A 25,399-nucleotide genomic window follows, 5' to 3' on the forward strand; every position below is an offset into this window, starting at 1 on the left:
TCCTTTGTTCCAGGGAAACCGTCTGTTTTCAAACAGGTATGTTTACATCCTTCTTTAAAGCACCCACGACTCGTGCTTCCCACACCGCCCAGGAAGCCATTTGCAGAACATCCCAGCGCCTCTGCCTGGAAGCTGAATGCCTCACTGACAGGCACACAGGGGAGGGGATAGAGGGCTGGTGTGAGGGGCTGGGGCCCAGAGCTGGAGCTGGAGCTGAAATAACTGGCTGCAAAGACCCCTGGGTGGTGAGGCTGGCTCTCTCCGCCCCTAAGTGCTGTGCAGCCAGAGGCAAACTCCTCCCCTCTGAGCGGGCTTGGAAGAATCAAGATGGACTGACTATAAAGGATCGTTTTCCTGCTCTTTTTTGACAGAATCCCATAGCCCTCATCTTGTAGGTTTCTTTCCCTAAAGTGAAAAGGCTGCTCAAGTAAAGAGGATTAACAAGAGTCCTGGAGAGAGCAGCTTGATTGAAGGGGAACTGATTTCCATGCCATGTGCTTCTAAGCTGGATTCCAGGCAAAGGGACCAAGAGCTTGTTAGTTCTGGAGAGAAAGCAGCCATAGCAAGCTGGCCAGAACCTCTCCTGCTTTCCTATCAAGACAGTGTTCTCACTGCTTCCAGGTTTAGATCAGATTTTTTTATTATTATTATTGCTATAAAGGAACACGAAACTAACTTTGGGTGATCAGGAAAGGCTTATCTGAGGAGATGACAATTGCGCCCAGACCTGAAGGACAGCAAGAGAAGAGGATTCTGGGTAGAGAGAATAGCATATCAATATGCGTTTCGGTCAGGAACGAGCCTGGCTTGCTGGAGGGGCTGCAAGGAAGCTAGTGTGGCTGGTGCATAGCCTGCTGAGGAGAACAGTGCAAGGGGAAGTTTGGGAGATGAGACAATGCTGGGTCATTAGGGCCTAGGACTTCCGGACTTGCCCTGTGGTTCCATTGCTGTCCTGGGTCCTTTCTAGCAAAGTAAAATCCCTCTGTGCTTTAGACTTTAACCTACAAAATTTTTCTACCCAGAGGGAGAATGAAAGACTGCCTTTCACGGAGGGTTAAACATCAGATTATAATCAGTAATGATAATCCATTACACATAAAGTACTTTATCTGTTTTTAAGCATTACACACACACACATGCAAATCAGTTTTAGAAAAATTTCTTTTTATAAAATGTAGTTCCTAGAATTTTAAAGTTGGGAAAGATAGGAGGAGAACTTCTCATGCTGCAAGGAGGAAACTCAAGTTAGGAGATTTACCTGAGGTTCGAGCTGTTCATTAGAGTAGCACCTTGGAATAGAAATATAATCCCAGTGACATGTGTGATGGTAAAATGTTTAGTAGCCACATTTAGAAGAACCAGGCAAAATTAAATTTAATAATAGATTTCACATAATCCAATATGTGAAACATTATCACTTCAAAAAATTATTACTAAGTTATTTTAAGTCATTTTTTTCATACTAAGCCTTTGGGATCCAGTTGTGGCTGTACACTTACACTAATCTCATTGTGAACTGACCACTTTCAGGTGCTCAACAGCCTCAGGTATCTAGTGTCTGAAGCCTTGGAGCTTCACAATAGCCATGGAGTTGAGTTGGGTCTGAATATAAGCTCTTTCTTAAGTGCTCTTTCCCCAGATCATACTACCCTACCCTTGGGAATAACAGAACATCTGCAATGAGCAGTATCTGTGCTAGAGTCTGTGAGGGCACGTCACACCTTATCCGGCGCTTGTGACAACCCTTTAGAGCCAGTGTCACTTCCCCCCTTTTCCATAGGAGGTTATAGAGGTTCCAAGTGCTTCTGTTGTTGACGGTGGCAGGACAATGTCAGTTCTTTAAAGAAAGTGATGCTATCAAAATTAGGAGGATATGGCTAAGGCCAAAACCTGCTAAAATTGGGCTGTATTAAACACCACATGGCTCCCCCAGCAATTTCTCCAGAAGTTCCTGCAACCAGCTACCAGTTTTGAAAATGAAACAAAGGATGGATGAGCTGCCAGAGACTCCAGTCCCAGAAGCACTGTTCTTTAGCTTACCAAGTACCGAGGTTCCTGTCCCAGTCCACCCTTATCTTGCCCCTTCGCCCACTACATGCTCCAAATATGCATAATAAGTTGCACGAGGAAAGGACTCAGCTACCCCTTTCGAACTAGCTGTGAACTAAGCTCCAAGCTATAGGCCAGTCAATAGCATTTAAATAGACTCTTTATGTGCCATGGAAAATCAAGTAGAAGAGAGGGGGGACAAGAGGAAGCAACCACTCCTGAACTAGAGAACCTGGTCCCAGCCCCTTGACGGTCAAGTTCTCAGGGAAGAGGTGCATTAAGGTGCTGAGGCCAGCATGCATCTGTCTATTGTGACCATGCAGACAGCTGTCCTATGGCAATCCATAGATGTGTTTCTTGTGGCCAGGAAAACCATCTTAGGTGATAGATACCAATACCTTCACCCACAAGTGAGCAAAAGGAAGCTCAAAGTCATAGTAACTCCAGAACCCATGTTTGTGAGGACCAAGCTGTGCATTTCCCTACTATGTGCAAAACTCCAAGGCCATGGAGAAAACCAGCTCTCCATTTAAAAAGCAAGCCAGGCCCGGCCAGCGTGGCTCAGTGGTTAAGTGTCGGCCTATGAACCAGGAGGTCACTGTTTGATTCTTGGTCAGGGCACATGCCCAGGTTGCTGGCTCGATCCCCAGTGGGAGGCGTGCAGGAGGCAGCCAATCAATGATTCTCTCTCATTATTGATGTTTCTATCTCTCTCTCTCCCTCTCCCTTCCTCTCTGAAATTAATAAAAATATATTTTTAAAAAATAAACATAAAAAAGCAAGCCAGGGCAAAACTACCCCCAAATCTAGTCTGTGAGCACAGAGAACTAGTTGCAGTTGGAAGCGGGCCTCGGTATTTTTTTAAAGTAGTAGGCTCCCTCCCTTTCAGCTACCTGGGGCTACAATTTCCAGTCCCTTCTCCAAAAGAAACATTTGGCTTTCTGTAGAGAACCTCTGAGATCTCATGTGCCTGAGAATGGAAGAAGGGGATAAGAGGCCCTCCTCACTCCCCACCCCAAGCCCCCTGGGGAAGCTGAGGTTGGGCCCCTGTGGATCCATGTACTTTAGGAGGCCCTTGGTTCTGAAGCATTTGTTTCAGACATTACCCTCCTACCCCATCAATAGTAGCTTTCATCAGCTCTTCCCCGGTGGTCTTGTCTCTTTTCAATTTCATTTCCTGTTGGAAAGGTAACTGTTTAGTGCCACTGACTGCACTGGGTTAAGAGAAAACCAGGGCCTGAGTGAGGCTGGGGAGCCAGGGTAGGGTTGATGGAAACAGAGTGGCAAAGTGAAGAGAATGGCATTAAAGAATATCACTGTGTTGGATTTTATTTTGACTGCTCCCCCAAGTGAGAGAAATTGCCCTGCAGGAGCAGGGGATAGAAAGGCAAGGGAGATAGTGTCATCAGCTGCCATGCTGCATTTGGCCTGAGGCCTTGGTGGGAGTCTTGGCACTACCACTCACCAGCTGTGCCCCACAGCCAAGTCCTTTAACTCACATGAGCCTCTGTCATCTACCTGTTCTACTTACTGCAAAGGCTGGTGTGAATTCACATGATGTATGCAACATGCTTAGCAAGTGCATCACACCTAGTAGGTATTCACACGTAGTAGCTATGAACTGGCGCAGATGCTGTTTGAACCTATACAATTTGACACCAGATTTTCTACTATACACCGGACATTGTGCAATACGAGCATGCCCATAGATTAGAGAGCCCCTGATTTTAAAGAGACAGGCACAAAATAGAGCATTTCAATACAGCATGGTAAAGACTCTAATCAAGATAGACATAAAGAGGTATAGAGCACATATGAAATATTTAGGGGCACTGTTGGCAGCATGGTCAATGGGGTTGATGAAAGATTTTATTAATTGTCTTTCTCTCTTTTAGAATGTAAAGTCCAACAAAGCGGGAATACAGCCTGTCTTACTCAGCACTGTGCTCCTTAGGAGTGCTATGGGGAAAAGGGGGTGAACGAATGTTCATGGTAATGTTTAAGTAAAGAAGGAATTAGCCAAGTGCAGAACGGGGCTAAAGATATCCAGTCAGAAGAAACTGAACCAGCAAAGACATATCCCTAAAGATATTTTTAGGAAATTAAGAGGCAGGCTGTTGAAACAAATGGAGTACAAAGTATGGAGTGCAGGGGTGAGGAGAGAGGATGCGACAGGGGTAAGACTATGGAAAATCTTGTTTACCAAGCTAAGAAGTATGGCGCTTGTGTGGGTGAACACTCGTGTATAATGCCATTGTGGACAGTTGCTGGCATGGGCTGATTTAACAGGACCTGCAATTCCTGCTCCAAGCCTAAAATATGCTTTCCTTGCGAGACTGCCAAAGTACCTATGATTTTTTTATTTTATTATCAAGCCCAAAGTAATAACCACATTAACCAAAAACAGCTGCTACTTCTTATTCTCCAATTAGTTTATCAGATTTGCTTGCCAGATCAATTTTCACAGCAACCATATGAGGTAGTTACTTTCACTAGCTCATTTGACAAATGAGGAGACCAAAGCACAGATAGGTTGAGTGGCTTGCCCAAAGTCACACAGCATTCCAGTAGTAGAGTCAGGATGCAAAGCTAGTTACCTTGGCTACAGAATCCATTCTCTTAACCACCGTTTTATTTCAAATGTATCTTCCAGTTCACCATTTCTCTCTTCAGTTGAATGCATCCACTGTTTAACCCATTTGATGAATTTTTCATTTCTACAACTTCTCTAATTCTAGAATTCCTATTTAGTTCTTTTAAAATGTCTACTTTTTTGTCATATTATCCTGTACTTGCCCTGTGGTTTCTATTCCCTCTTTCATCACCAAACATTTTCTAACATTTATACTCTCAAATTCATCTGTTGCATTTAGTTTCTAAGATATGAACTTCTCCACATGTTTGATCTGCTGGCTCTCACTTAGGGTGGAATTTTCTCTCTCTCTCTCTCTCTCTCTCTCTCTCTCTCTCTCTCTCTCTCTCTCTCTATTAATCCTCACCCAAGGATATATTCCCATTGATTTTTAGAGAGAGTAGAAGGAAGGGGGAGAGGCAGAGAGAGGGAAACATGGATGTGAGAGAGGCACATTGATTGGTTGCCTCCTGCATGCACCCTGACCAGGACTGGAAATCGAGCATGCCACTGAGGTACGTGCCCTCCACCAGAATTGAACCCAGGACCCTTCAGTCTTGGGTCAATGCTCTATCCATCGAACAAAATGGCTTGTGTGCATTTTTCCTCTCTTGCATGCATCCTATCTAACAAAAGAGTAATAAGCAGGTTGACCATCACTCCAACACACAAGATGGCCACCCCCATGTGGACACAAGATGGCCAGCAGGGGAAAGCAGTTGGGAGGGACCAGGCCTGCAGGGGAGGGCAGCTGGGGGGAACCAGGCTGGAAGGGGAGGGCAGTTAGGGGCAATCAGGCCAGCAGGGGAGCAGTTAGGCATCAATCAGGCTGGCAGGGGAGTGGTTAGGGGCAATCAGGCAGGCAGGCAGGGAAGTGGTTGGGAGCCAGCAGTCCTGGATTGTGAGAGGGATGTCCAACTGCCCGTTTAGCAGTCAGACATCCCTCGAGGGGTCCCAGATTGGAGAGGGTGCAGGCGGGGCTGAGGGACACACCCCTCCCTCCCCTGCACAAATTTCGTGCACCAGGCCTCTAGTAGTATATATAAAAGTAAACGTAACATCAGCAGGAGTTTGCTGCTGTTGTTTTGATTTTTTTAAAATTTTGATTCTGGTATGAGACCCACATGTATTGAGATGTTGAGACACTTTTATGACCTGCTTTTCAGTATCTCACAGTTCAATTAATTCCAGACCAAGTTTTCACGTTATCTTCTTGGCTTGTGGCTTGTGCACTATATAATAAGAACCCTGAACCCATACACATGTTTAGCATAGGTTTGGTTTGGATTTCTCATGGGTGATCCCCATGACCCAGGGTGGCTGACAGACTTCCATAGTGGAAACCTCAGCAGAATCTTCCTTATTTCATGCTCAGCCTCATCATTCCTCACTGAAAGCTAGCTACATAGGTGGTTGTTGGCTATGGCCTCAACGCTCATCCCCACTGGGTACTTACTGAAACTCCAGCCCCTAAGAACCCTACACACTGCCCATATTTTCATAGGACCTTTTGTTTAATTCCTTCTCACTAATCATTGCTCCATTACTGAGCTTGCTCTTTGTTTCTAGCACCTGGGATTTCTACTTTTTGCATATAAGTCTGGCAATGGATTTTTTTCCCATTGTATATTTTCTCCAGCATCTCTCTGTGATCGGCTGATATGTCCCTTGAAAACCTAGTCTATCAAATTGACCAGAAGGTTATGATTAAGCACTTCGGTATCAGTCTTTCCCTTATGGAGGACAGAGACCTTTGTCTGATTCATCTTTCGATCCTAAGTCTTACAGTGCCCAGAACAGAGTAGGCAGCAATCAAGATTTGATCAATGAATGAATGAATTAATCATCTTTTCTTTTATTTTAAGTGGGAATGAAAGACCATGCAATAATGATCTTCTAGACAAAGAAGATACCAAGAATCCCTGGAAAGCCATCCATGCTCTCTGGAAGGTCATGCTGAACATACAAAAAGTTTGAGGCCTGCCTGAGTTCAGTCCTTTGGCCTGTAGGTTCATTACTACTGACACTACTTCTCTCTTGAAGGGCAATCACCGCTAATTACATGCTGGTCTAGCAGAACTATGAAGGCTAGCAGGCTAGGATCTTCACAGGGCTCTGCTGCCTTTCAGCACACACTGATGTCCCTTCATAGCCCCCTTGGAACCTGATTAATAGCATGTAGGAGGCAATAATGTCATTTTTCTTGTTGGTGCCATAAGGAGCTGGCCAATTAAGTTCACATTTTTGGAGCACCTGACACAGAGTAGGCACAGAGTTAACGTTTAGTGTGCTTCATGTCTTCTTCTCCATTAAAAACAGTTCATAAATGTTTGTTGAAAATCTTCTGCCTCCTGGGTACTGTGCTTGGTGCTGGAGGTGGAGAAGAGTAACATACAGTCCCTGTTTCAAGCCTTAATTAGATAAAGAATTTCCAGATCAAACTGAATAAAAACTTACTCTAAATGAAAAGACATCTCACCTCATCCTGCCACCCTAAAATACCTAAGGAGCATAACCAGCAAAATAATTTTGTCTACGACTACGTTGTACAGTTCTCTCACCTCAGAGAAGAAATACACTCCCAGTAAATATATAATAGAGAGCTGATCATCAAAGGCAATTTTTTATTTGTTTTTTGGTTAATCCTCACCCAAGGATATTTTTCCATTGATTTTTAGGGAGAGTGGAAGAGAGAGGGAAAGACAGAAACGTTGATGTGAGAGAAACACATCGATTGGCTGCCTCCCACACGAGCCCTGACCAGGGCCCGGCCAGGGAGGAACCTGCAACCAAGGTGTGTGCTCTTGACCAGGATGGAACCTGGGAGTCTTTGGTCCGCAGGCCGACGCTAACTGGCTAGGGCTCCTCAAAGGCAATTTTTGACAATGAGTTTTGAGTTGCTTTTATCATTATAATCCCAGAACCTTGAATTGTGCCTGAACTAAAGTAGAAACTCAGTAAATCTGTTGAATGTATTGGCACACATATATGTGGGTACGGCCCATGCATCTATGTCCCCAGATACGGTGTGGCCCATCATTCCACACATATTTATTGAGGATTTCCTATGAACAGCAGTCTGTCTGAGATCTTGTGATGGGGACAAAGACAAAAAAAAGAACAAGATATCTTACCTATGAGGAATTTCCAGGTTTAAGGGTGAGGTATCTAGGTATGTCAGTCACCATGACATAACATAGAAAATGCAAAGGGAAAACCATGGAAATGGGCTATGGGAGTTCCAAAGGATAGGCCACTTCCTGCCGAGGCAGAGGGATTAGGTAAGACTATGTATGGCTCATGGAGACTTTATGCTCAGACTTGAAGGAGAAGTAATTTGCCGCCTTGTAGAGGGAGAGAGCGGGTATTGGCAAGGAAGGAAGGGCCAGTCAGATGGGAAGAATGACTTAGACAAAAGCAGAGGGTCAGAAAAGCACAGGCTATATAGACAGACATACAAATTTGGCTGGAAATGCGTAAAGGGGTATGGGGGAGACTAAGGAGAAATAAGGCTGGAAAAGTAATATGAGACCATGGCAGGGGCTTTAAATGTGTCCTGATTTATCATTCCAGGATAGAGGCTCTCTATAGAGTAGCCAGTGCTTAGCATACGGCCAGGCTTCATTAACACTACAACAACCTCATAGTAGGAACCTGCTCCCCACGCGCACAGAGGAAGTTGCCATCTGTATGCGCAGGCAATTACAAACACTTCACATACTCTGTCCTGAACCCTGCAAGCGTATCAAATACTCACTGTAACAGGTCACCCAGCAAACAGCTCTGAGCAATCCTGGCTCAGGCGGAATCAAATCCCCTAAATGAGATCCACTAGATGCCATGTCAGGAAGGTCAGCAACAACCCTATTTCACATCTTGAAGCGCTTTCACCATGTGGAACATTTTAGGGGAAGAAGGCAGAGGAAAGAGAAAGAGAGAGAGAGAGAAGAAGAAGAAAAAAACCCCTCCAGAAAAAATAGAATTCCAAGTCATTAAATGTGAAATGATCACAAAGTAAGCAGGGAATTTATTTTGGCCCCCACCTCTTTCCAGTGATTTAAAAAGCAGTTGATTTCAAAGTAGCTGTGCCAGGGTTCGAACTGGAGTTTCACGCCTCCCTTCCTCCCCCTCCCGCAGTGGGTCCCCACTGTGTACCTTTGTCGAGCTCACTTGAAATGTTCCATGATGAGGTAGGCACTAACTCAGCAGTGACTGACAACTCTGTTTCTGAAAAGAAAAAGGAGGGAGGGGAGAGAGATGAGGGCAACATTAACCTCAGTAACTTATGGGCTGTTAGAAGCATTACAGAAGATTTCCTAAGGCCCTGCCTTCTGAGAGAGACCGCTGCCATTCCATAGCGTATTAAACAGAACGGCAGGCTCCCCCTGCCAGGCAGAGGTGCCTGCGTTTGAGAGGCTGTCCAGATGAATGATCTGTAGGCCAGATTGGAAGGTTGTTGTGTTTCAAACACAGGCTTAAAAATTAAAATGCAAATATTTCATTAACAAAAAGCCAAGCCTGCAAAAATGATCCACCATTATCAAACATAAGCTTTCCCATGTCTTGTTAGAAGGCCAGTCTTATACGGATATATTCAACAGTCCTCTCACGAAACATAAGGAAGACCAATGTTGCTTTGGCTGCTGATTTCATTCATGTTTGTGAATTTATAGCATTTGTATTCCTAGAGAAACCCATGCCTCTATATTGAAACCCTCAGTCAAGACAAAAGATAGCATTTGAATACGGAGAGCTATCTGTGGTTAACTGAATTTAAAAGATAAATTTCAAAACCACCATAAATTAAAGCCAATATGCAAATCAACAAACTAAAGGTCATAATATATTATGAAGATTTTAAAACTCCTCACTAATATGCTGTAATAATACAAATGATAACTTTGTTGTTTTTGCAAATGTAAGCCATGACACCATTCTACTAGTACATTTTCATAGGATTGCACTAATCTCCCCTTAGGTGACTTCTACACACACACACACACACACACACACACACACACACACACTCACTCACTCACTATGTTATGAAACTTTAGTGCTGTGCAGGATCTCAGAGTGCCCAGAGCCCTAAGCTATTAGAGATATGGTACCCATGCTGTAAGTTCCCCTTCCTTCAAGCTGGTACAGACATCACTCATCAATCATGGCCCTTCTTGTCTAGTAAACCTGGGATCTGCCTTGGCGTCTTTTCAACACACTCCTCTAGGCAGCCACTAAGAATACATCTGAGTTGGCATCTGAGGTGAACTTTAGTAAGTGGAAGAATTGGGATTCAAATCCAGGTCTGTCTGACTCTACCACCCACACACAACTCCCAGCAGCCCGTGCTGCCTAGTACTCAGGTCTATGAAACAAACCTGAGTTGCTTTTCACCTCACCTCTCACTTGCTTCACCTTTTCACCTAGATAAGCACACTTTCCACATTTCCTTATTTGCTGATGGGAACTGTCTGCCACATGGTTGTAGGAGCCACACGCCACCGTCAGTGAGCTTGGCCAAGGACAGGATGTTTACCTGCGGAGACCTTGCAGGGGCCCACTTGTAGCTTGTCTCCTGAGTCTTCGATCAACCTGCCACGCACGGCTGAGACAAAAGGGTTGTTTGGTTTGTACATACCTCTTTGGTTTGCCTCTTTCCCTGTCCATGTGGGAAAGGAAGCCAGTGGGAAAGAAAGTACACAAACCATACATGCCCTCCCTATTTCATGTGGCCCCTGTCGCCTCCTACCTCCCGAGGGGGAAAAAAAAGCATAGATTCTTTTAAGGGTACCTAAAGTCGGACAGGCTGTATGACATAGGTCTTAAAGCACATAAAATTCCAAATATGAAACCAAAAAGAAACATTTACCCAAATAAGAAAACTGCTTAACACAACACCCCAGGAAAAGGCTGTGCTTCTGCTTCAGCCACTTGTCCTGGGAAGAGCATTTACGCAGGTGATCCCACCAGGAAGAGCTGAGTGTCTACACTGCAGGGCCCTCAGAAAATGACTCTCACCCAGTTCCACCCTGGTCCCATCCTGATACCACCCACTTGGCATTTTGAATAATAATAGCCCCTTGTTTGCAGTAGCAGGGGCCACTGTGGTTTGCCTTAGAAAAAGGCTCATCAGCCCAGCCAGTGTGACTCAGTGATTGAGTGTTGACCTAAGAACAGGAGGTCACGGTTTGATCCCTGGTCACGGCACATGCCCAGGTTGCTGGCTCCATTGCCAGTATGAGGCATGCAAGAGGCAGTGGATCAATGATTTTCTCTCATCATTGATCTCTCTCTCTCTCTCTCTCTCTCTCTCTCTCTCTCTCTCTCTCTCCCCGCTTCCTCTTTGAAATCAATAAAAAATATTTTAGAAAAGAAAAAGGTTCATCAAACACTCCAACGTGCATGCTTCAGGGAAGTTGGGAACGGAAGCATGGAATCAAGGAGGCATTTCAAGCGCGGAAGCTAAGCGTGGCAAAGTGGTGGGATTAAGACAGATCTTGACAACATTTACATTCAATATTTTCATAGCTTCATCTTACTGCTGCTCACAGTTACATTGCCAGCATTATAGGCTTCATTTTGCAGTACTAATTTTATAGAAAGTTAGTTGTAGTATGTCACTTGGTTTTTCTAACCTGAGTTTGAATATAATTCAATCGCTGATTGAATATAATTTAGGGCTGATGACAAATGAATAGAATCTTGGCACTGCTAACAGTGAAATTGTCCCCATGTGTCCCTGGACAATAATTACCACTTGGTTCATGGGGTACAGCAAAGATCATTTCAATTCACAAGCTCATTAAGGGACTGTGATGATTTGGAGGAATGTTGTTCTCAGCCTCAAGATCTATTGCTTTAGATAACCGCATGTTCAGCTTCTCAGATAAAATGATAATAAAAACAGATCAAGTATTTTGAAATATAAATAATCTCGCTCTGAAAAATATTATCTTGAGCCATATTTGTAAAAGGTTATTTTATGTGAAAAGTTTAGTAATTCCCCTCACAAAAATAATGTTTAATAAGCACTGCCCCCGACCTGCCCCATGAAAGGAAGGCTGAAGTTTACCTAAAAGAAATTGAGCACATCTCAACTTGACCTCCATTGATTCCAGAGTCAGCAGCAGTGTTAGAGAGATACATGGCCATCAGTCTTGACCCTGCAGTACAAGCATGTCAAACTCACAGCCCACGGGCCACATGCCTCATTTGTTTGGCCCGTGTTAGCCTTTGAGTTTGACATGCTTGCTGTAGTATCTCCACTGGTGGATTCGGTTCCTCTCCTATTCTCACCATGGCTAAGGGATGAGCTATTTAATACCAGACCAGAAGCTTTTCTTTGTGTAAAATTACTGTGGTAACAGCAAATTAGTATGTGTCAATTAGGGCACAGTACAATATTTCATAGAAATAGACACCTAGATTAAAATACTAACTTCTGCCATTTATAATTCTGTGATCATGGGAGTTACTTTCTGTAAGATGGGGACAGTAAAGCTGTCTCACAGGACTGCTGGAAGGGTTAAATTGGACAGTGGGCATAGGGTCCTGTACAGTGCCCAGCACAGAACGCACACTCAAGGGTCTTTCACGCTGCCCCCTCTGTCTAGTAAAGCAGATGTAGCCATTCCCCATGTGGACATACTCCAGTTAGCTGCTAGGTCCTTGTCTGGGTTTGAAACAACACAAATGCCGTGCTCTTAGGAAGATTCTATTTCACATGCCTTACTAATCCAAGCCAATCTTTTCATTTTGTGAGGTTTTCCTGAATTGGTCACCAGCTCTCTCAGAACATAAGTATTTTATGTGGTTTGATCCAATTGAGGCAAATGGAGCATGTTTTAGAAAACTCCAGCTCTTATCTTTCCTGACCTCAGCGGGAGGGTGCACCATTCTTCTCCCGATTTGATCAATAGGAGCTATTATCTTTGCAGTTTCACTGATGATTGACTTCTTGGCACTGGTTCTGCAAACCATAAGGTTTTGGTATTTAAGCCTGAACAGTGGGAGTGTTATTTGGAGGGAAGGAGAAAAAAAAATAAGCCTTGAATCCTCCTCATTGATAAAAGGCTGCGCTTTCCAAAAGGATTACTGGTTCATCTCAGCAGTTGGCAGGTAGAGACCCAACGTTCACAGGAAGCAGAAGCTCTTCCAAAAAGCACCCGGCCATGCCACATCCTGTCTCCTGAGCCAGTGATACGTGAGGTTACACAGACATGGACCAGCACACTCATGAGACCAGTGTCCAGCCCAGTGGTCACAAAGGAGAGTGTGAGGGGACAAGTGGCTACCCCAGAGCCTTTCTCGTAAATGTGGCAAAGCCATTAATTTGTTGAAGAAAGAAAAAGTTTTTTAAATATACTGACATCTGTGGCATTCATCTTTTTATATAGAAGAAATTGAAAAAAAAAAAAAAGTTCTCCAGATCTACGAGGCTCTCCTTTTGCTCAGAGATCTTCTCAACAATTCTACAAGGTGGGTAGGTGCCACCCTCATCGTCATTTAAAGACTGAAGAACCTGAGGCAGGGCATACTAAGGCACTTGCCTACTTAAGTTTGTTGGGGTGGGAATGGGGACTGTGGTCAAACCCAGGGGGTCTGAAGGCAGAGCCAGTGTCTCAAACTGCCAAAATGGGGTGGGGTGGAGGCTGCTCTCAGACTTCTGACCTCCTCAGCCCCCAAACACCCTGTGAACTTTAAGCTCTGCAGAACACAGTTTGAGAACCAGTACCAGAGGCTACACTCCTCCCCCTTAAGAGGTTGGTTCCCTAATTCTAAAACCTCAAGAGGATGGTAGGCAACACAAAGGGAGGAGAGGAAGCAAGTCTCGATCACACACAAATGCTTTACCCCCTTGGGAAATACTATCCTTTCTTTAAATCTGCTAAATTAATATTTAAGTTCACATGCAGTTCTTGTATTTAAAGGAATTATACTACCAAAGCACCATGGCAACACACATCTTTAAAGTGAATACAAACAGTCTTGAAAACTATCTTACTTGAAATTGTCATACTTGGGGTCTCTTCCATGGAACTGTAGGGATTCACTCATTCATTCATTTGACACATGTGTGCATGGTCATTTCCCATGTATAAGAACTGGGATTAAAAAAGCTTGACCTGGTCCCTAACAATGATCAAGACCCTACAGTCTACTGGGAGAGTAGTACAGAGACAAGATTATAAACTACAATGGGACAACAGTAGAAAAGGACAGAAATGGCCTCCCTATCCCATGAGTCATTCCTCCCACCTCATCTCATCCAGACCACAGACATCCAAACTACTGAATAAAATATCATAAAAAATATAATGCATAGCTCAGATTGAAGAGGACATTCTCAGGTGCCCAAAAGGAAGAGAACAGCAAGCGGGAACTGATGCAGAAGGTGCCCTGTGGGCGGTGAGCTGCGTTGTCAGTGCTCATTTGAAAACCAAAGATGTGACCAGAAGAATTTCTCCCCTAAAGCCTTCATGAGAGCCTGGAGAGTCCCCCATCTGTGAGAAGGGAGTGGAAACACTTCTCCCAATGGCCCAGACAGCTGCTAGGACCCTTGTAGTCCATCCAGACCTTGGGTAGGGTGGGAGGAAATGTCTACACAAGAAATCAAAAGGGTGTGTAAAGACCAGAAAGGTCTAAGGTATCCTTCACCAAGTTTCCCTCCATGGTTATTGTTGGGAGCAGCTATAGTGTCAAGCCTTGGACTGACCTGTGGCAGGGCCACAAACAAGTCCCAGCTTGGAGGGCAGAACCCTCCTAGCATAATTAAGCTTGACCTTATAGTTCTCCCTAGTTCCTTCTTAGGTAGCTAATGGGCTGTGGGAGATGCAGCAAGTGCTACCAAAACAAGGTGAAACTCACAAGAGCACTGTAAACATGTTGACCACTCCCCTTACTTTGCTTTGTGTGCTCTGACTATAAAATAAAGCTTCAGCTTACGGGCTGGGTCACTGTTTCCTCATCCAGGCATAGTGATCCGACCTAGGCCCAGCTGTATTCTCTTGTCTGTCTTCTTTAATCCTTCACCACTCCTCATGTTCACCCTTGGCTGTGCTGGCGCGGCACATGTGGCACCCAACGTGGGGCCTAAGTACAGGGGAACTACAATTGTAAAGTGAAAGGACATCCAGTGAAGAAGGTAAGGAGTGAAGTTTAATAATAGCTAGGTGTAAAACATGGAAAATTCAGGATCTCAGGAAAGGGATCTCTAAAACAATGCTCAAAGAAGCATAGTCAATTTCTTAAGTGTTGTCTAAGGACTGTAAAGCAAAAAAAATGGTAGTCAAAAGGACTGAAATGTAAATAGTGAAGGTACTAACTGAGATATTGCTTAGCATTAAAATTTTAACCTTTATAACAAAGAAACCGTAGGTGACATAAGTAGAACATAATTGTCATTTAAAGAAAGTTAGAGATAGTTAAACTATATATTAAGTGCCATATTTAAAAGAGAAAATTGAAGGTGACTTAAGAGAGGCCTTCAAATACATGGCATAGGAAAGATTGCATCATCTGAAGCAGAATTACTCTTAATGGCATTATTAGTTCAAGATGGGCAATTGTTAATTTAGAAGTCATAGGATAAAATTTTGGAGAAATATTAGAAACTAAAAGATAGAAAATGAGAAGATAACAAGTTCAGTAGAAAACTAGAAGATAAAAAATGAGATACAGATTAAGCAGAAAACTGTAAGTAGAAGATAGTACAGGTACAAAAATAAGGAAGAAATTAAGTTTTTAATAATTTATATGCTCATGGGCACTGGACTTCATGGGGATTTGCAGGCTCAGTTAAAGTGTAAAATTTATAAAGGTTGCAACCCAGGGAAGTTTAAACAAAGGCCAGCCAAGCCTGCCTATAACTAACAAACCATTATCTTCCCCACCTGAGGCAAAGCAGGAGGGGAAGGAAAAAACTTTAAATTGGATATACTTGACAGCTTTTCCAAATGTAATATTTCAAGAATTTAACTGAGAGACAGCTTTGTGACATCTCAAGGTCCTTGAGGTGACACAAAAATCTACTCTCTACAAAAACAAAAAGGGGGAGAAGAATGCTATGTGTTAAATTTTTTGAATTACGATGCAGAGGGCTGTACAGTGGCCAAAAGGATTTAGACCTCCAGTGCAATAGCCTCCACTGGGTTAGCCCAGTGGAAGGCTACACAAACTGAACAATGGTTTGGACCAGATCCAGTAATGATGTGGGGAAGAGGTTGTGTTTGTATCTTTCCAGAAGGAGCAGCACAGCCAATTTGGGTGCCAGAGCATTACGTGCATCACCACAATGTACCCAGAGAAGCTCCTTGTCCCTTCATTCAAAAGACTGAGAGTTGCCCCATGACAGCAATGAGGAAGAAGAAAACAAAGGCTATGCAAGGGACCGAGGTGCCAACATGGGATCAGCTGAAGAAGTTAAGATTGAGGCCCAGAAGATGGTAGAAAAGCAAGAAGTGGAAGCTACTCCATCAATCATGTTTCTGGCTTTGCTAGCATTGGTTAGCTGCCAGTCTTCTGTAAAGTCTTGTGCAGTCAAGTCCGAGGACTCTGAGTAGATATACGCCAGTGCAAAAGTTGTAGCTGAAAATGTTAACATGTCTGTAGTTTGGTTTCTCTCTTATTGCTGTGTTGCATTGGCACTGTTTTCTTATTGTTTTATTAATAGGCAGAGTTTTGTTCTTGATGTTCAAGATTTACTTTTATGTTTTATTGTAGTAGCTTAAAAACAAAAAAGGGGGAGATGTAGGGAGTGGCTATAGGGTCAAGCCTCAGACTCACCTGTGGCAGGGCCACAAACAAGTCCCAGCTTGGAGGGAAGAACCCTTTTAGCATGATTAAGCTTGACTATAAGCATGATTAAGCTTATAGTCCTCCCTAGTTCCTTCCTAGGTAGCTAATGGGCTGTGGGAGGTGCAGCAAGTGCTACCAAACAAGGTGAAACTCACAAGAGCATTGTAAACATGTTGACCACTTCCCTTGTTTTGCTTTGTGTGCTCTGACTATAAAATAAAGCTTCTGCTTGCAGGCTGGGTCACTGTTTCCTCATTCCAGATCCAACATAGCCCCAGCTGTATTCTCTTGTCTGTCTTCTTTAATACTTCACCACCCCTCCTCAGATTCACCCTTGGCCATGCTGGCATGGCACAGTTATAGCATCTGTAATCATGGTACAATATAAAATCTAGGGATTTGATATTGTTACAATGTGTGTAGAGTTCTATGTCATTTCATCACATATGTAGATGTGATGAAACCACTGCTGTAATTGAGACAAAGAACTATGTCATCACCAAAGATCTTCCTCATGTTACTTTGTCATAGTCACACCCATCCCCGCCTCCCAACAACACCTAATGCCCAACCACATGTAATACCTGGCAACCACCAATTTCTTCTCCATCTCTAGAATTTTGTTGTTTCAAGGATGTTACATATATGAACTGATAAAATGCCCTTCATGTCCATCCAACTTGTTGTGTATATCAATGGTTTGTTCTTTTTTATGGCTGAGTAGTATTCCATAGTATCAATGTGCCATACTTTGCTTAACCATTTACCTCAGACATTTGGTTGTTTCCATTTTCTGTTGGTTTCGAGTAAAACTGTTACAAATCCACTCACAGCCTTTGTGCTAAATTCTTTATTTCACTAAGAAGAAAGCTAAATCTAGAAGGAGTTGTATGCAAAGAAGCAATAATAAGCCAATAAATGGGAAAATACATTGAAAATGTTAAATTTTGACATTAAACTAAATATGTAATAAGAGGTACAACAGAGGTAAATAGAGGGTTGTAAGGCAGCACTGAGAAACAGTACATTCTCCAGATGTGGAGAGGGAACCTCAAAGGATCAGGGCATGGGAAAGATCATTCCAGAATGAAAAGAGGCCTGTGCATTAGAAATACTACAGCACATTAGGGAAGTTCAAACAACTCAATAATGGCCATACTCAAATACACAGAAGCAACTTTTTCCAACAGATAAACAGTAATTTCCAAATTTCCGGGCTTCTCATTTTTGTTTTGTTTTTCTTAAAGACAAAAAGGAAATATCCCTGTTAGTTACTGGGGAGACAGGATCTTCTTAGGGCCAGTGCAAAGTCCTTACAGAAATTTCAAAGTGGCTCAAACCTGAATATTCCCCAAGAAGTCCACATGAATGGGTCCAAAGTTAGCACTCCCGCATTCATCCATGGTGCCTGCCACTCCATGGAGGCTCAATGCAACAAAAGAATCAGTTTATTTCCAGCTTCTGAACAAATTGGCAAAGATACAGTAAAGAAAAAAAAGGAAGCATGCTGGAAAATGCTTAGCTCAGAACTTTGTCTTATCTCCTACGGAGGTTTCATTTCCTTTCCTTTCAGGAGCTACAGACACCTTAGATTTCCAATGACATCAACAAACTGCACTCTTTTCTTCGGGTTTACACTTGGCTGCTCTTCCTTCTATGCTTTTCCCCTCAAAAGTGCTTTCTGGCAATTTTTCCTTCTTATTCATCCTGCTGTGTCATCTGTCTTTGACTGTCATTTAAGTTTCCTCTTTGTATGGCCCACGCACACTCTTATTTCATAGTCTATAATCCATTTTGTAGTAAAAGCCTATTGCTCTGTAATTGTCTCTGGCCAATTCAAAGTCACCTGTCACTCAAAAGAAACAAGAGACCCAAGAAAGATGCTTTCCTAGCTGCAATTCTATGGCAGCCTAAGAGTTTATTGTTGACATTTGCAAAAAAAATAAAGTCTTGGTTAACTTCTATACACCATGGGAATGAACTTATGTTGTACTGGTTGTTTCCTAAAGCCATAGTGAGCATATTGGCATGGATCTTTGGAAAACTAGATGGCCAGAAAGGATTTCGTTTAAAGCTCCTTACTTTTAACCGGAGTTTAATGTTGTTATGTTCACTTGTTTGTTCACTGATTCATCCATCCATCTATTTATTCATTCATTCAACAAATATTTATTGAGCACCTACTGTCTTCCAAACTAGCTAAGTGCTAGCAAGGTGCTGGGATGTAACAGTGAACAAATCAAGACTGTTCCTATATTGGATAATCTAATTTCCTTCTTGAATAAAACAGGATTTTTCCTGGAAAAAAAAAAAGTGAACAAAGAGCTGAGAAGTCTACAGTGGGTATGTTTTCACTTGCTGTAAACATTGGTGGGCCTTCCCTGCAGAACTTAGCCACTAAGCAGAGTCTTCTATTGGAAACAGGGAATGCCTCTCCCAGGTTCAGTGATTTGTCTCCAGCCCTATAAACTTCCTAAATCGATTCTTCAATCAGGCTGGGCCTTTTGTGCTTTTATCTCCTTAGCAACGTAAATATATGCTAGGACTGGAGGGTTAGTCTAATCTGTTAGTCTAAGAGGGTCTACATTTCCAGTTCCTTTTACCTTTCTAATTTACTCCTGATTCCCACTGTCTGTTCAACATGGTACTGGGCAAAGGTTAAATGACGTCTGCCCCAGCCAGATCAACGGGGGAATAAAATATATAAAACAGAATATTTGATGCACAAATTTCATCTCTTTGTGTGTGTGTGGGGGGGGGGGGGGGCGGGGGGCATATAATTATTTGAGTTTTCCTAAGCTGGTGATCTGTAGAGGAACAGTACTAGGCTGGTTATGTAAGACTCACCTAGACAGAATTAATAGTTGTGGGGTAGGGGGTCCAAAAATCTGTTTTTGTTTAACCTGCTGGTGCTGACATCAATAAAATCCTTCTTGTGTTTGAACCTCAAACAGAATACTTCCATTTCAAACTATGTTTAAATCACAGCAAAACAACATGCAGTTCAACAGCAAAATAAAATAAATCTGCTAACTCAGTTATATTCAGTTTTCTATTGAAAAGACAAAAATTTTTTTTTCTATCTTACAAGTTGCACTTAATTCTATGGCCCACATGTCCTTAGCCATCAATGAGTAAGTGTTCTTCCTTTCACCGTGATTAGACACTAAACTTCCTACAAGGGCAAGGATCATATCTCATGCTTCCTTTGTGTCCTTACTTGGTTTCTATATGATCCTGAAACAGACTAGATGGAAGGTAGCATAGCAGAGAGATAAAGGTGTTGTGCTGACTTTAGTATCAGTCATGTTCAAATCCCGGCTCTGTCACATACTAGGCAAATAACCTTAGGCAAATTACTTCACACCTTGAAACCTCAGTTCTTCATTCAAAAACTGATTATAATAGCAATGCCCTTGCAGGACTGTGATGAGAATTAACTAGGACAATATTTTTGGAGATTAATTAAGTCAGTGCCCAGTCAATGGAATCATCAAGATAGTAGGTATCACTACCTGGTAAAGATTTTCTTATACTTACCATAGATATAGCTTGAAGGGTATTTAATGCTCACAGTAGGGGAGCAGGTTAAACAAATACAGATTCTTAGACCGCCTACCCCAAAACTATTAATTTTCTCATTAATTCTCTCTAGGTGAGTCTTACATAACCAGCCTAGTACTGTTCCTCTACAAATTACCAGCTTAGGAAAACTCAAATAATTATATGCCCCCCCCCCCCCACACACACACACAAAGGTTTAAATAAACTTAGAAGTTTAATGTCATTTAAGAATCTAGGGGAAAGGGAGTTGGCAGACTAAAACTCTTGTTTTTGTCATAAAATTCCAAAGTGGCCAGCAACCTCAATATTGATACAGCCCAGTGGATATTAACAAGAACAAAGTACTTATGTTTAACTTAAAGGGTCTCTTAATTGGTTGACCAACAATTTAGCCAATTAGACTTTTAGGAGGAAAATCAGCATTCTGCAAAGAGCAGGGCAGCACTGTCTCAGCCAGCACCTACAGACACAGGATCTCAGTGGCTAGGATTTTAAGTTTGGGGAGCTCTCCACTCTACAATTGGGCGCACTCTACAATGTGCGGCCATCCTACTCTAGTCACAGGAGGGGAGCAAAACAAAACCCTTTTTAGTTTTGACTCTCAGTCATTTGTAGCATTTATAAAGAGAATTCCACTTTGGATGCAGTTGCTAAAGCTATTAAGATTCCAAGCACCTTACAGTAATACAAGTACCTTGTATTTAGGTAGCACTTTTCCTTTCAAGAAAGTCTGTACGCAGAACAGACATTAGCTCATGACTCCACATGTGAAGGATCAAGGCCCGAGATAATCATACCCTGGTTGGAGTTGAAGAAACCCAGACTCAGCCAGAGAACTTGCCTGAGGTCCCCTGGCATGTCACCAACTGCCAGGAGAACAGAACCAAAGTCTTCCTCACCAGAACCCGGCTCCACGCAGGCTCTCACGTACACAGGCCTGGGGAAGCCTCTTTCCCAATTTTAAGGTTTGTTTTTTTTCCTCTAATGCTCCAACATGCTGTTAATTCAATCATTTCAAAGTTCCGAAGAGTGAGGAGTAACATTTTTAAAGAGCTTTTTTACAGAAAAAGAAATCTATTGCAAGTATAATTTGTACCTTCAGGCTGTCCCTGAGAACCAAGTGTTTTAAGTTAATGGGATTGAGAGACTCCTGGATTAGTGGAAATTGTTTTAACCAGAGAAGTAAATTGAGGAGGATTACTATTATCCTGTAAGATAGTGAGATGGTTCTGCTCCAGCCATCTAATCCAGGGCGTGTAGGATCTGGATGGCTGGCAATTTTCAAATACTTAATTTGCTTCAAATTGCTCTGGTTTAAAATGCCTTGCCCGTCTGGACTGGGTTTCCTGGACCATGTCATTATTGATAGCCTGGGGAGATCAATAATTAAAATTAAATAGAGGGAAACATTGAGCAGAGCCTAAATTGGGACCAGAGTTGCTTCCCAGAGTCTCTTAGTTTAATCTCTCCCCGTTCTGAGATTCCATGGTGTTTTATCTATTCCTCTCATAAGACACTTTACATTTTGCAAGATGACCTATAATTGCTTTGGTGTACTTCTTTACGAAGATTGCATGGTTCTGGAGACGAGGGCTGAGGTCTCACTAATCTCTACATTACTCATAGCATCCACTGTCGCATTGCACACACAGAAGGCACTCAACAAATGTTTTCTGAACCTATAGGTGATAGAATGGCTGTAGTCCCCATAGATTATCACATTTATTCACATAAGGTAATGAGGTAGATTGCAAAATTACCACAATTCATTCTTCCCTGTATCCACAACATTTTGCAGCTCTTCCCAGAAGAGATGGAGTCCACTTCCCCAACATGAGCCTGGCTAACAGAATGTGCCAAGATCAGCTTGGCCCAGTCCAGGCCAAAGAAAGACCAAGCCAACACACTGACTCATGCGATAAATAAATGCTTGGTGTTTTTGGTCATTAAGTTTTGGGGTGGTTTGCATAGAGCATTGTTTGTAGATACCCATTGACAATTGAGAACATTAAGTAAGGCTCAATGAGGTTAGGAATGAGCCTAAAGCCATAGAGGGCAAAGACCAGGATTTGAATCCAGTCTTTCTGATTCTGAAGCCCACAGTCTTTCCACTCAATAAATTGACCAAATTTAAACTATTCTCGTGCATTCAGAAATAAGTTTGAGAAGCCAAAGGCAAGAGACAAATGGGGAGGAGTTCCTTAACGCTGCTCTGCAGCACAGTGAAGAACTTCCTACTGGAATGACCCCTCCTCTGACAGGCTCTGGTGTTGGTAGCTCATTTGATCAGATTTAAGAGATGCAAAAGGACAGGATCGCTTTCCAGCAACGATCTGGAAGAAATGATGATCCCATATCCATAAACACACAGCTCAACTACTAGCAATTGCTACTCATAGTTGGTGATTAGGTCATTATCTCCTGTGATATACTTTTTTTCATAGTCTATCATGATGACAGAAAAACAATTTTGCATGTAGTTACTTTTGTGATTATTCTCTTCCAGCATCCATCTGCCAAGACTATTTTGGTTTTCAAACCTGATGGAAACAGTTTGAGTTGGTTCCCAGGTGTCTGAAATGTAGTTGTACTGGCAGCCTTCAAGCAGCCTTGGTATGTGTGGCTGCAGGCATGGGAACTTTTCACAACAATGCAAGGCCATGCTTCGGATGTGATAAAGAGGTCCTCTCATGTGACAGGGGAGAGCCCCTGCTCTTCCCAGAGTTGTCAAACAGCAGCCTTTCAGGAGGCCTTCCTAGTCAACTCAGTGAACGGGAACGGCCGATGCTACCGTGCACATGATGGATGGGCGGCCTGTTCACTCATGTGTGTCACCTAAGGAGATGGGCTACTTGATCTCCGGCTGATAAGAGAATGTTCTTAATAGCTGTTTTGCTTGGAGAAGGTATCCACATGGAATGCGGTCATCCATTTTCAGTCAGGGATGACCAAGGTATTTGGGGAAATTTGTTGCAACTGGTGGAACCGCTTGGGAGAGAAAAGCAACCCCACTGTTCTGTTTTGCTGCTTTTCCCTTGAATTGGCAGTCTAGGTCCTATGCCAGTGATGGCGAACCTTTTGAGCTCGGCGTGTCAGCATTTTGAAAAACCCTAACTTAACTCTGGTGCTGTGTCACATATAGAATTTTTTTGATATTTGCAACCATAGTAAAACAAAGACTTATATTTTTGATATTTATTTTATATATTTAAATGCCATTTGACAAAGAAAAATCAACCAAAAAAATGAGTTCGCGTGACACCTCTGAAAAATCAACCAAAAAAATGAGTTCGCATGTCATAGGTTTGCCATCACTGTCCTATGCTGTGACATCAACCATTAGATGACTTCCCTCTTCTGCAGGCCTTCCCTACAAGCTTTCTCTGCTGTCCTCCCTTTTCCGGACCTGCTGCCTCAAGTTCCCATTAAGCAAATGTATTCTCAGCACTCAGGGGAAATTTATTTAGGCAATCTTGGAGGGGAAAAGGGTTTCCAAAGTTTGACACAAAATCTAAAAGCCATAAAAAGAAAGATAAATTTTATTGCATTAAAATTATTCCACAAGGAAAAAAGCAAAAATAATATCAAAGGACAAATGAAAAACTGGGAAGAAAAAATTTATTGAAACTCAAAGAGCAAAGGGCTAGCTGCCATAATATAGTAAGCAAAAACTTCTACAAATAAGCAAGAAAAAAAAACATCCAAGGATACAATAGATAAGTAGACAAAGGAAAGAAGTAGACAATTCAGAGATAAGGAAACATTTGTGGTTCTTAAATGCATAAAAACATGCTAAGCTTTCTAAAAATATAATAAATGTAAATTAAAATGTCAATTAGATGCCATTTTCCCCAGTCAGATTAGAAGGTTAAAAAGAGCTTGATAACTCTCTATATTGAGAGGGGAATGAGTTCACAGAGACCCTCATATTGATAGATGTAGAAATTGGTAAAACTTGGTAAAAATTATCTCTGAAACTATTAAATGCAAATGTTCTATGAATGCAAATGCTCTACTTCTAGGAATTTATCGTACAGATATCCTTAAACCTGTATGAAATGTTATTTAAATAAAAAATTTTAAATCCTAAGCCAAGGAGTGAGGCTATTTTTTTCCATTGATTTTTAGAAAGAGTAGAAGGGAGGGGGTACAGGAGATAGAGAAAGAGAAAAAGAGAGAAAGAGATACAGACAGGCAGACAGAGAGAGAAACATCGAGGTGAGGGAGCCACATCAATTGGTTGCCTCCCACATGAACACTAATCGGGGTGTGAATTGAACCTGCAACCCAGGTATGTACTCTTGACTGGGAATTGAACCAGAAACCCTCCAGTGTGGAGGCATACGCTCTAACCAGTGAGCAACACCAGCCAGGGCTATATAAGATTTTTAATGCAGAATTGTTTATAATAGAAAAAGACTGGATACAACCTACTTGTCCATCAACAGGAATTTATTAGTTCAATAAATTAGGGCCGCCCTAAAATTTACAATGGAACCCAATGCAGCTGTTAAAAAGAATAAAGTCCTAACTGGCTTGGCTCCAAGGTTAGATCATTGGCCTACACACTGAAGGGTCACGGGTTCAGTTCCAGTCAAGGGCATGTACTTCAGTTGCAGGCTCAATCCTCAACCCAGGGTGTGTGCAGGAGGCAACCAATGTGTCTCTCTCATATCGATGTTCTTCTTTTCCCTCTCTCTTTCTCCCTCTCTCTCTCCCTCCCTCCCCCCTTCTACTGCCTCTCTAAAAATAAATGAAGAAAAATATCTTTGGATGAGGATTAACAACAACAAAAAAAAAAGAATAAAGAAGCTATGTAGGTACTGATTTGGGGGGGAAAGTCACCAAAATATCTTCAAGATAAAAAATAAGCAAAGTACTGCTTGTGTACATAGAAAAATATCACTTGTGTAAAAAAAATTGTGTTCCTATATTTGTGGATATATATAATATGTAATGTCATATATAACATGTATATGCATACACTACTGTGAACCTATAGCAGTGATGGCAAACCTATGACGCGCGTGTCAGAGGTGACATGAGAACTCACTTTTTTGGTTGATTTTTCTTTGTTAAATGGCATTTAAATATACAAAATAAATATCAAAAATATAAGTCTTTGTTTTACTATGGCTGCAAATATCAAAAAATTTCTATATGTGACACGGCACCAGAGTTAAGTTAGGGTTTTTCAAAATGCTGACACGCCGAGCTCAAAAGGTTCGCCATCACTGACCTATAGTCTTATATGTATAGTCATGCACTGCTTAATGACAGGAATGTGCTTGAGAAATGCCCCTCAGATGATGTCATCCTTGTGGAAGCCCACAGAGTGCACTTACACAAACTGAGAGG

At 42.3% G+C, this 25,399-nt stretch overlaps 1 protein-coding gene across 1 annotated transcript in view; it reads right to left on the reverse strand.

Moving 5' to 3' along the window:
* ROR1 (receptor tyrosine kinase like orphan receptor 1) overlaps window positions 1-25,399 on the reverse strand; it is a gene marked incomplete at both ends in the record, with an annotated part of 400,347 nt that overhangs the window by 152,306 nt on the left and 222,642 nt on the right. The window contains one exon of the mRNA XM_081087069.1: window positions 8,837-8,908. Coding sequence (XP_080943195.1) covers window positions 8,837-8,908 — 72 coding nt within the window. The remainder of the gene's footprint in view (window positions 1-8,836; window positions 8,909-25,399) is intronic.

Source organism: Myotis nattereri (genome assembly GCF_964212035.1).
Source record: "Myotis nattereri genome assembly, chromosome: 3".
Classification (NCBI taxonomy): Eukaryota; Metazoa; Chordata; class Mammalia; order Chiroptera; family Vespertilionidae; genus Myotis; species Myotis nattereri.